The 12,855-nt window shown below is 35.7% G+C and overlaps 1 protein-coding gene across 1 annotated transcript in view; it reads right to left on the reverse strand.

The window, feature by feature from the left end:
• Positions 1–430: 430 nt before the first annotated feature.
• slc6a11b (solute carrier family 6 member 11b) overlaps positions 431–12,855 on the reverse strand; it is a 34,691-nt gene continuing 22,266 nt past the window's right edge. The window contains 6 exon segments of the mRNA XM_056467811.1: positions 431–1,651; positions 2,468–2,638; positions 4,085–4,185; positions 6,345–6,447; positions 10,448–10,585; positions 11,096–11,208. Of these exon segments, the coding sequence (XP_056323786.1) occupies positions 1,502–1,651; positions 2,468–2,638; positions 4,085–4,185; positions 6,345–6,447; positions 10,448–10,585; positions 11,096–11,208 (776 nt within the window). The 3' untranslated portion in view covers positions 431–1,501.

Here is a 12,855-nt window from a genome sequence, read left to right on the forward strand (position 1 = left end):
ACCAGATGCATTTAGGTCCATTTGATCAAATTTATTTCTCAAATGCACTTCGGATAACTATAACAGATAACTATAACATTAGAAAAAAAACATGAAGTGAATAAAACCTGAATTGTAATATTAATATTTTTCATTATGTGACTGTAAGATTTCAAGTGCATTTGAACCATTGATGTATAAGACACTATAGTTTTAACAAAGATCATTCATTCATTCATTCATTTCGGCTTAGTCGCTTTATTAATCTGGGGTCGCCACAGCGGAATGAACCGCCAACTTATCCAGCATATGTTTTACGCAGCAGATGCCCTTCCAGCTGCAACCCATCTCTGGGAAACATCCACACACACTCATTCACACTCGCACACTATGGACAATTTAGCCAACCCAATTCCCCTATAGCGCATGTGTTTGGACTGTGGGGGAAACCGGAGCACCCAGAGGAAACCCACGCGAACGCAGGGAGAACATGCAAACTCCACACAGAAATGCCAACTGACCCAGCCCAGGCTCAAACCAGCGACCTTCTTGCTGTGAGGCGACAGCACTACCTACTGCGCCACTGCGTCGCCTTAACAAAGATCATTTGTATCTATTTTTATTCAATCTATGCAATCGTATTTATTTGCATTTGATTATTCAATTTCTGATTAGATTCTGCAGAAAACACTTGTTTATTTCATTTACTGTGTGCAGATTTTGTCTTGCGAACTCATGCCAATCTATAATAAACCATGACTTATTTCGAAATTGAGCTAATGTGCTAAAATTATATTTACAGGGTGTCCGCGGGGTCTTAAATACTTAAATTCACTGAAATATGGTGTTGTGGGTCTTAAATCATTTTAAACAGGTCATAATTCCCCATTGTCCATGTAAAGCTACTCAGTTGGTACAACCAACAATTCATCTAAAAAAAAAAGTTTAACATAAATGACCTTTATTAACTTTATTTAGCAATTTGGTTTAGTTATCTTTCTTGCAATAACATTTGTTTATAAGTATATGTTTGGAAAAATATGTGTTTGAATTTTATTGGGGCGAGTAAAAGTATTTTCCACTGCCCATTAGAAAAAACCCTTAGCGTTTTGCCCTATAAGTCTGAAATTTCCTTCATAATAGTCTTAAAAAGGTCTTAAAAAGTCTTCAATTTGACATGGAGAAAGCCTGCATTTATATCGCAATGCAGAAAATGGCAGAAAATCAAAACATTGCAATACTGTGCAGCCCTACATCATACCTTCATTCTTCAGCGCAGAAACCACTAATGTGACAAAGACAGTTTCTTTCCTCTAGATTTAGATACACTCTGATACAACACAGTGTTTAATCATGACGTTAAATTGTGATGCGTTACCTGTTTGTTTGTGCAACACAAAAAAAACAAAACAAAATCGACGCTACAAATGTGATAATAGATTTCTCTCTTTAAAAATAAAGGCAAACATATTTGTTTCTTCTCTGTTCTGTCTGTTGTGCTGGTGACGAGTGTGTCTTGGGTTTAGAAGTGCGTCTCCTTCTCTGAGATGGTGGAGATCTTGCCGTCCGCCCTCAATTTGGCATCAGCGTCATTGATAGCGCAGGGACCCCTGGAGGCCACGCGGCCCCTCATACGCAGGTCTGCACTGGGGGTCGTCAGCTTCTTGATCCGCTGCAATCACATTCAGACCACACAAATCAGTGCATGCATGCAAAAGAAGCTGTGTTTACACCTAAAGATGCAAATGGCCCCTTTTCACAAGAGTGTTATAACACGTTTAAATAAACTAAACTAAATTTTGAGCTGGTTTAACATTGTTTAACATGTGAACCATTGTCCACGTTCAACCAAACTGCTATTTTTAGAGTGTACTTGCACTATATTCTAAGTAAAGTAAAGATATTTTTACTAGAGTATCTATCTCTCCACTATAATGTCAATCAGACGTGGCACATTGAGGTCAGAGCGGCATCTCGGCTCCAGATATGAAGATTCTCCTCAAGAAAATGCCGGAAAATCCTCTTTAATCCACGGTAGCAGAAACAGCAGAGGTGAATCCAGGACAGACAAACATGACTCAGGTTTACATCATCATTAAAGCTGAATATATGCGCAATTAATGAGTCAAAGACTGCACGCTCATTACTGAGAGCACTGCTACAGCTGAAGATAATCATGTGGATGCTTATGAATGTTTCATATTAAAACTAAAAATAATAGATAGAACAAAAGAGAATGGTGTGTACTCGTGTTAGTTATTGTGCATACGGTCATGCATGTGTGTTGTCACTATTGAGTCAACAAAAAACAGAACTCGAACCAGCGACCATCTTGCTGTGAGGTGACAGTACTAACCACTGAGGCACCGTGCTGCCCCTTAAAGTTACATATTAAAACTAAAAATTGTTTAATAAATGAGTTTTTTTTAAAGATTACAGATTAAAATGTTAAAGAAAAGTGAAAAAGAGAAAATAAAACAGCCTTTACCTCCCGGAACGTTCCTTTAGTTTTCCAGATCTGAAATAAGATTCCCAGAGGGATGCAGACCATCGAGGACATCGCCATCATCCAGCCGATGCCGTAACCCCAGTCTGGATATGTGTACACATTATTATACTTCAGCGGCTTATACTTGATCAAGAAGAAGAGGAAGATGCCCTGAAACAGACCACGTGGTCAGACATTAATACTGATATTACTGACATTAACACTGGTATTAGCACTGATATTAACACTGATATTAACACTTATATTAACACTGACATAAGCACTGACATTAACACTGGTATTAGCACTGATATTAACACTTATATTAACACTGACATTAACACTGGTATTAGCACTGATATTAACACTTATATTAACACTGGTATTAGCACTGATATTAACACTGACATAAGCACTGACATTAACACTGATATTAACACTGACATAAACACTGATATTAACACTGACATAAACACTGATATTAACACTGACATAAGCACTGATATTAACACTGACATAAGCACTGACATTAACACTGGTATTAGCACTGATATTAACACTTATATTAACACTGGTATTAGCACTGATATTAACACTGACATAAGCACTGACTTTAACACTGATATTAACACTGACATTAGCACTGATATTAACATTAACACTGGTGTTAACACTGACATTACCACTGATATTAACACTGACATAAACACTGATATTAATACTGACATAAGCACTGATATTAACACTGACATTAACACTGATATTAATAATGATATTAACACTGGTATTAACACTGATATTAACACTAACATAAGCACTGACATTAACACTGATATTAATAATGATATTAACACTGGTATTAACACTGATATTAACACTAACATAAGCACTGACTTTAACACTGATATTAACACTGACATAAGCACTGATATTAACACTGACATTAACACTGATATTAATAATGATATTAACACTGGTATTAACACTGATATTAACACTAACATAAGCACTGACATTAGCACTGATATTAACACTGACATAAGCACTGATATTAACACTGACATTAACACTGATAATAATAATGACATTAACACTGGTATTAACACTGATATTAACACTAACATAAGCACTGACATTAGCACTGATATTAACACTGACATAAGCACTGATATTAACACTGACATTAACACTGATAATAATAATGACATTAACACTGGTATTAACACTGATATTAACACTGACATTAACACTGATATTAATAATGATATTAACACTGACATAAGCACTGACATTAGCACTGATATTAACACTGACATTAGCACTGATATTAACACTTATATTAACACTGGTATTAACACTGACATAAGCACTGACATTAGCACTGATATTAACACTGACATTAGCACTGATATTAACACTTATATTAACACTGGTATTAACACTGATATTAACACTGACATAAGCACTGACTTTAACACTGATATTAACACTGATATTAACATTAACACTGGTGTTAACACTGACATTACTACTGTTATTAACACTGACATCAACACTGATAATAACACTGGAATTAACACTAACACTGACATTAACACTGTAACCACATAAACTCACTGTGCAGATGCCCGGGGTGAAGAACTTCCAGCACCACTTGATGAAGAAGATGGGTTTATATCCAATCATGTCCTCAATGTTCAGATAAAATCTGTCGCTGCCTGCACAAAAACACCAACACCACCGTTAATCATCTATGTTTACTACAGTTACACAATTTACATCTGAGTGGAATCTCTGTTATCACGCTGATGTTTCAGTGGTTGCACTTCTGCCAGTATTTTTATAGATAATTGAAAAGGCTAGAGATAATATAATATAATATTAATTATATATATATATATATATATATATATATATATATATATATATATATATATATATATATATATATATATATATGAAAAAATTGACTTTAAACAAGCTAGAAATAAAAAAAAAACTAGAATAAAGTTAGAGATTTAAAAAACATCAATTAAAAGCCAGAGATTTAAATAAAAATAGATAAAAAAAACTAAATATTAAAAAACACTTTATTTTAAAAGCTAGAGACTTAAATAAAACTAGATTTAAAAAATATACTAATATAAAAAACTTGATTTTAAAAAGCTAGAGATTAAAACAATAATAAAAATATAGAGATGTTTTAAAAACCCATTATATAGAGCTTCTTTTTAAAGGATTTAAAAGCTACAGAAAAAGCTATATTTTATAAAGCTAGAGAATTTAAAACAGAACTAGTTTTTAAAAAGCTAAAGATAAAAAACACTAGATTAAAGCTAGAGATTTTAAAAAGCTACAATTAAAAGATAGCTATTTAAATAACACTAGATTTATAAAGCCAAATATAAAAATAATACTAATTTTAAAAAGCATATAGATATTTATTTCTATACATATATAGATTATTAGATTTTTTTTTTTAATGAATTTAAAAAGATAAAGATAAAAACTATGTTTAAAAAAGCTTAGATGGGAAAAATAGACATTAAGAGTGTATTTAAAGCTAGAGATTTTAAAAAAGATTAATATATCTATAAAACTAGATTATATAGACATTTTTTAAAAGAACTAGATCATTTTTAAAAGCTAGTTTTTTAAAATCCAGAAATAAAAAATAGAGATTTTTTGAATGCATGTATATTTACTACAGTTATACAACTGATATATCTCTTCGTTATCAGTCTACTTTAGATGTCTGAGTGTTTGCACTGTCTGACTTGAGCCAGCAGGGGGCAGAATGCTCACAGAAATGCGATGATAATGTAAACAGCCTCAACATTGACACAGCTCGTTAAACAGGAGAGAATCTGCTGCCACGTCTAATCTAAACATCTGAAGCTAATCTCAGTTTTTTTCTTATTTTCTAATTTTTAGCAGTTTTTTTTTCCTTATTTCCTTTTTTCTCCAGCTTTTAAATGAAAGTTTGCTTAGAATTTTTTTCTTTAATATGTTGTTTTAAAATTTTACACATATATACTATTCATTTATTTATTAATTAATTTTCCTTTGGCTTAGTCCGTTATTTATCAAGCGTCGCCACAGCGAAATAAACCGCCAACTATTCCAGCATCTTTTTTACGCAACGGATGCCCTTCCAGCCGCAACCCAGTATTGGGAAACACCCAAACACTCTCATTTTCACACACTCATACACTACGGCCAATTTAGTTATTTAATTCCCCTATAGTGCATGTGTTTGGACTGTGGGGGAAACCGGAGCACCCGGAGGAAGCCCACACCAACACAGGGAGAACTCCACACAAAAATGACAACTGGCCCAGCCGGGACTCAAACCAGCGTCTTTCTTGCTGTGAGGCCACAGTGCCACCATTTATTTCTATTTCTATTTATTTCTATTATGTTTACGTTATGTCACATCACACACTCATAAAATTAAGATGACTTTTTTTGCCGTGATATCATATAGGAACTATTCTGGGATACCTAAAGAACCTTTTTTTCTTAGTGTGAAAATGATATGAAGAACCTTTTTTTAGCTTAAAGAAATCTCTTATGTAATGAGAAGGCTTCATTGATGCTACAGTTCCCTCATAAATCCACTGATGCCTATAAAGAAACGTTATTTTTAAGAGTGCAATATGAGACCTTATTCAGCAGTAATAATTAGTATCTTTGCATATGATTTAGTGAGAGTTTTTTAATAAGGAAATCTCCATGTGACAGAACCATTTATCTACCAGAAACGCCAGATGACATTTGGCAGCTGACTTTCTTGCCCAAGGACGTCTAGACTACTGATGCTTTTACTTATCAGATGATGAATATTGATATGCGTGTAAAAAGAGCGATGTCTTACCGTAGACCCAGCCAATGCAGATGGACTCAAAGATGGCAACAAACAACAGACACATGCCACTGGCTGCATATGAGTCAAACAGCTGGAACACATACATACCACCCTGAGGACACAAAACACACACACAAACACAATCAGATACAAACATAACCCCACAGTCTGATGCACTGACAGCTCTCCATTCAGGCTTTAATGCAGTATCAAATTTTCTTGTTGTGATTAATTACCGAAGATTGTATCACAATATCCTGTATGGTATTATCACAATATTTCACAGTACTTTAACAAGTACAAAAATACTAGTGTCTTTTTGGTTATATAATGGATAATTGTTTAATTTTGGCCACTTCTAATCTTGTTAATAACTGTACACAATTTTTAAAAAGTTCTGACCAACATAAGCATCACAATAAAGAATTTTTTGGCAGTATGGAGCAGCCATAACTACTGGCATATTGACACAAGCAAAGCTTTCAGAGCCTTTTCATCTCCTCTTCTCCTAGTAACAGAGACTGTCTGTCGTTCCTCACTTGGATGGGTTTATTCATGAAACATGGAGTGAAAGTGTTCACCTGACTGCACATTACTCTTGGAGAGCTGAACACAGGCCTATTTTTACCCTCGAACCAGTCATAAACACATGCAGTAGCGGCGGTATCATGCCAGGTGAAACGCCAGAACTCTAAAGCTAAACACTAATGCAAAAAACAATCACTAAAGCCAAAATCACCACCACTATAGGAATATACACCTATGCTGCAACCAAAAACACCCTTGCTATGGCTGAAACACCATCACTACAGCTAAAAACACCTTTGATACAGTCAAAAACAACACAGCTACAGCAATATACACCATCACAACATCCAAAAAGAACACTACTAAAGCAATATACACCCTCACTACAGCCAAAAACACCACCACTACAGCAATATATATCACTACAATCAAAAACACCTTTGCTACAGTCAAAAACACCACAACTACAGCAAAAACACCCTCATTACAGCAATAGACATCATCACTACAACCAAAAACACCCTTGCTATAGACAAAACACCATCACTACAGCTAAAACACCTTTGATTCAGTCAAAAACAACACAGCTACAGCAATATACACCATCACAACATCCAAAAAGAACACTACTAAAGCAATATACACCCTCACTACAGCCAAAAACACCACCACTACAGCAATATATATCACTGCAATCAAAAAACACTTTTGCTACAGTCAAAAACAACACGACTACAGCAAAAACACCATCATTACAGCAATATACATCATCACTACAACCAAAAACACCTTCGCTATAGCCAACAACACCACCACTACATGAATATACAGTACAACCCCAAAAAACATAACTACAGCCAAAAATACCTTCACTACAGCCAACAACACCATCAATACAGCAATTTACACCAGCACTACGACCAAAAACACCACCACTACAGAAATATACACCCTCACTACAACCGAAATCATCATCACTACAACCCAAAACACCATCGCGACAGCAATTTACACCATAACTAAAACCAAAAACACCACCACTACAGAAATTAACACCACCACTACAACCAAAATCATCATCACTACAGCAATATACACCATCACAACAACCAAAAACAGCACCACTACAGAAATATACACCATAACTAAAACCAAAAACACCACCACTACAGAAATATACACCACCACTACAACCAAAATCATCATCACTACAGCAATATACACCATCACTACAACCAAAAACAGCACCACTACAGAAATATACACCATCACTACAACCAAAAACAGCACCACTACAGAAATATACACCATCACTACAACCAAAAACACCACCACTACAGAAATATACACCATCACTACAACCAAAAACACCACCACTACAGCAATATACACCATCACTACAACCAAAAACACCACCACTACAGAAATATACACCATCACTACAACCAAAAACAGCACCACTACAAAAATACACACCATTACTACAACCATAATCACCATCACTACAACCCAAAAACACCACCCCTACAGCAATTTACACCATCACTACAACAAAAACACCATTACCATAACCAAAAACACCACCACTACAGAAATATACACCCTTACTACAACCGAAATCATCATCACTACAACCCAAAACACCATCGCGACAGCAATTTACACCATCACTACAACAAAAACAGCACCACTACAGAAATATACACCATCACTACAACCAAAAACACCACCACTACAGAAATATACACCATCACTACAACCAAAAACACCACCACTACAGCAATATACACCAACACTACAACCAAAAACAGCACCACTACAAAAATATACACCATCACTACAACCAAAAACAGCACCACTACAGAAATATACAACCTCACTACAACCAAAAACACCACCACTACAGAAATATACAACCTCACTACAACCAAAAACACCACCACTACAGAAATATACAACCTCACTACAACCAAAAATACCACCACTACAGAAATATACACCATCACTACAACCAAAAACAGCACCACTACAGAAATATACACCATAACTAAAACCAAAAAGACCACCACTACAGAAATATACACCATCACTACAACCAAAAACAGCACCACTACAGAAATATACACCATCACTACAACCAAAAACACCACCACTACAGAAATATACACCATCACTACAACCAAAAACAGCACCACTACAGAAATATACACCATCACTACAACCAAAAACACCACCACTACAGAAATATACACCATCACTACAACCAAAAACACCACCACTACAGCAATATACACCATCACTACAACCAAAAACAGCACCACTACAAAAATATACACCATCACTACAACCAAAAACAGCACCACTACAGAAATATACAACCTCACTACAACCAAAAACAGCACCACTACAGAAATATACACCATCACTACAACCAAAAACACCACCACTACAGAAATATACACCATCACTACAACCAAAAACACCACCACTACAGAAATATACACCATCACTACAACCAAAAACAGCACCACTACAGAAATATACACCATCACCACAACCAAAAACACCACCACTACAGCAATATACACCATCACCACCAAAAAACAGCACCACTACAAAAATATACACCATCACTACAACCAAAAACAGCACCACTACAGAAATATACACCATCACTACAACCAAAAACAGCACCACTACAGAAATATACAACCTCACTACAACCAAAAACACCACCACTACAGAAATATACACCATCACTACAACCATAATCACCATCACTACAACCCAAAAACACCACCACTACAGAAATATACACCATCACTACAACAAAAACACCATTACCATAACCAAAAACACCACTACTACAGCAATATACACCATCACTACAACCAAAAACAGCACCACTACAAAAATATATACCATCACTACAACTAAAAACAGCACCACTACAGAAATATACAACCTCACTACAACCAAAAACACCACCACTACAGAAATATACACCATCACTACAACCATAATCACCATCACTACAACCCAAAAACACCACCACTACAGAAATATACACCATCACTACAACAAAAACACCATTACCATAACCAAAAACACCACTACTACAGCAATATACACCATCACTACAACCAAAAACAGCACCACTACAAAAATATATACCATCACTACAACTAAAAACAGCACCACTACAGAAATATACAACCTCACTACAACCAAAAACACCACCACTACAGAAATATACACCATCACTACAACCATAATCACCATCACTACAACCCAAAAACACCACCCCTACAGCAATATACACCCTCACTACAACCCTAAAACCACCATCGCTACAGCCAAAGACACTACACGCAACAGTCTAAAACACCAGGACTACAGTCAAAAACATCACTACAGCCAGAAACACCATCACTGTAGCCAAAACTCCACCACTACAGCCAAATATACCACCACTACAGCAAAAAACACCAAAACAACATATAACAAAATATGTATATTGTAAGTATCTAATTTGCCTCCTATGGATCTTGGTTTTTGCATGTGTAAAAGTGCCTGAATTTTACCTCCGTCAGCATGATTAGACCCAGGAAGAATGAAGTCACCGACATGCCCAGGATGAGCAGCTCTCTCCGGTAGCCCACGCGGAAGGTTTTGGGGTACATATCCACAATGGCCGTCACAAGACTCTCCACACACACAAACTAAACACAGAGAGCAAAGCAGTGTTGACATTTTCACATTACTTTCATTCATAATCCAGTAACAATAATGAAGTATCCATATCTTTAAAACGTTTGTAAAACCTATTAACTTAGTTCAAGACATTATAAGCCCTCCTGTCAAATTTGTCATTATTTTTCTAATATTTCTCAGTTGCAAGATTTTTTTCAACACATTTTTTTAAATTATAATAGTTTTAATGACAGATTTTTTTAGTCTTTGTCATGATGACTACATAATATTTTATTAGTTATTTTGCAAGATAGTATTCAGCTTAAAGTGCAATTTAAAGGTTTAATTAGGTGACTAGGCAAGTTAGGTTAATTGTCATTAGACAACAATGGTTTGTTCTGTAGACAGTCAAAAATATAATTTCTTTAAAGTCTTATGAAGTGCTTTGAAATGTGCATTTTTATTTGACGAGCTACTCTATGTCTCTTTGTTTTCAGTTGAGATTACAGTTGTGTGTGTGTGTATGAACAGTGAATCACCTGACTGTCGAGTCCGAGGAAGATGAGCATCATGAAGAAGAGTGCAGCCCATAGCGGAGCCCATGGCATCATGGTCACAGCTTTAGGATACGCTATAAACGCTAGACCAGGACCTGAAGCACATTTCACAACAATATTACTGACACGAGTCTCTGAATAACACTGTTGAGAACCGGGATCGGATGCAGCAGGTTTTGGGTGGCCACTGCGATAGGGTACTGTACCAAAGTTGCCGACCCAGGGGTGTTTACAGACTGTACCAAAAAGAGGGGGGTGGGGGGTGGGGGGGTGGGGATGAAATTACGGGAGTTTTTCGGGAGAAATAACAAAACGGGATGGTTGCGGGAGATTAGTTTGAAATACGGGAGACTCCCGGGAAAAACGTAAGTGTTGGCAGGTATGGTGCTAACCACTGAGCCACTGTGCTGAAAATAAAGTATCAACGAAATGAAATAAATGTATTCAATGTGGTACAAATAAACAGTGAAATAAACATGTTTTTTGCTTTGACATGAGATTTTTTCACTCACCCCATTGGCAGATCATTGTGCTTCTTTTAAGGAAAAACTAATTTTGACCCAATATTTATTAAAACAAACCAATACTTTTTGCTTGTCTAGAAATTGCTTTAGATATTTGAACTAAAAACAAAAACTCATTCAGAAAAGCAGTGTCCTGAGGGGTGAAATCAGCCCAAAGAGCATGAATTAAATCATAATATTTCCTCGCTCTGGATGATAATGATGGTGAAATGCTCCAGTGATGCTGCCATGTGTCTTGGCTCTGCTTTTACAGCACAGGGACACCTGTCCAAAAGCAGCAGGACAAGAGCAGAGATCATTGCCATGCGAACACTGTAAAATCAGCTAGGAAATAAACAAACCAGCTCACAAATAACACTGGCTGAAAAAAACACGTCCAGCTCTAAAAACATATGACAGAAGCTACTGTACAATACAGTTCAGGACGAAATTACATTTTCAAATATTTCCAAGTGATGTTTAATAGAAAGAACATTTTTTCAACACATTTTTAAACATAATAGTTTTAATAACTCATTTATTTAGTCTTTACCATGATGACAGTACATAATATTTGACTAGTTATTTTGCGAGATACTATTGTAGTATTCAGCTTACAGTGCCATTTAAAAGTTTAATTAGGCAAGTCATTGTATAACAGTGGCTTGTTCTTCTTGTTTTTGGTATTCTAGCTGAAATAAAACAACTAAGACTTTCTCCAGAGGAAAAAATATTAGAGGAAATACTGTGAAAAACTCCTTGCTCTGTTAAACATCATTTTGTCAGCTGTATTTGAGCATTTTCATATTAATCACACTTTTATTTACCATGTATGGATAGCTTATAATAAATCCTAAAAGTAAGACCTTCCCCAACTTGCCCAAGCCTGTAGAGAGATTTGTATCTGAAAGTATATTAAAATACTGTGCCGTTTATATTGCCGAGAGCTTCGCTTCTCTTCTCTGACAAATCAAATCAATGATTATAATGAATGAATGATTATACTAGGAATATATGAGCATATTAGGAATATGTGAGGAACAAATGAGCATATTAGATATCAAAATTATATAATATGCAATTATAGCAATTCATTTTCCTTCGACTTAGTCTCTATTTCAGAGGTCGCCACAGCGGAATGAACCGCCAACTATTCCAGCATATGTTTTACGCAGTGAATGCCCTTCCAGCTGCCACCCAGTACTGGGAAACACCCATACACACTCATTCACACACACA

The sequence above is a fragment of the Danio aesculapii genome, chromosome 11, assembly GCF_903798145.1.
Source record: "Danio aesculapii chromosome 11, fDanAes4.1, whole genome shotgun sequence".
Taxonomy (NCBI): domain Eukaryota; kingdom Metazoa; phylum Chordata; class Actinopteri; order Cypriniformes; family Danionidae; genus Danio; species Danio aesculapii.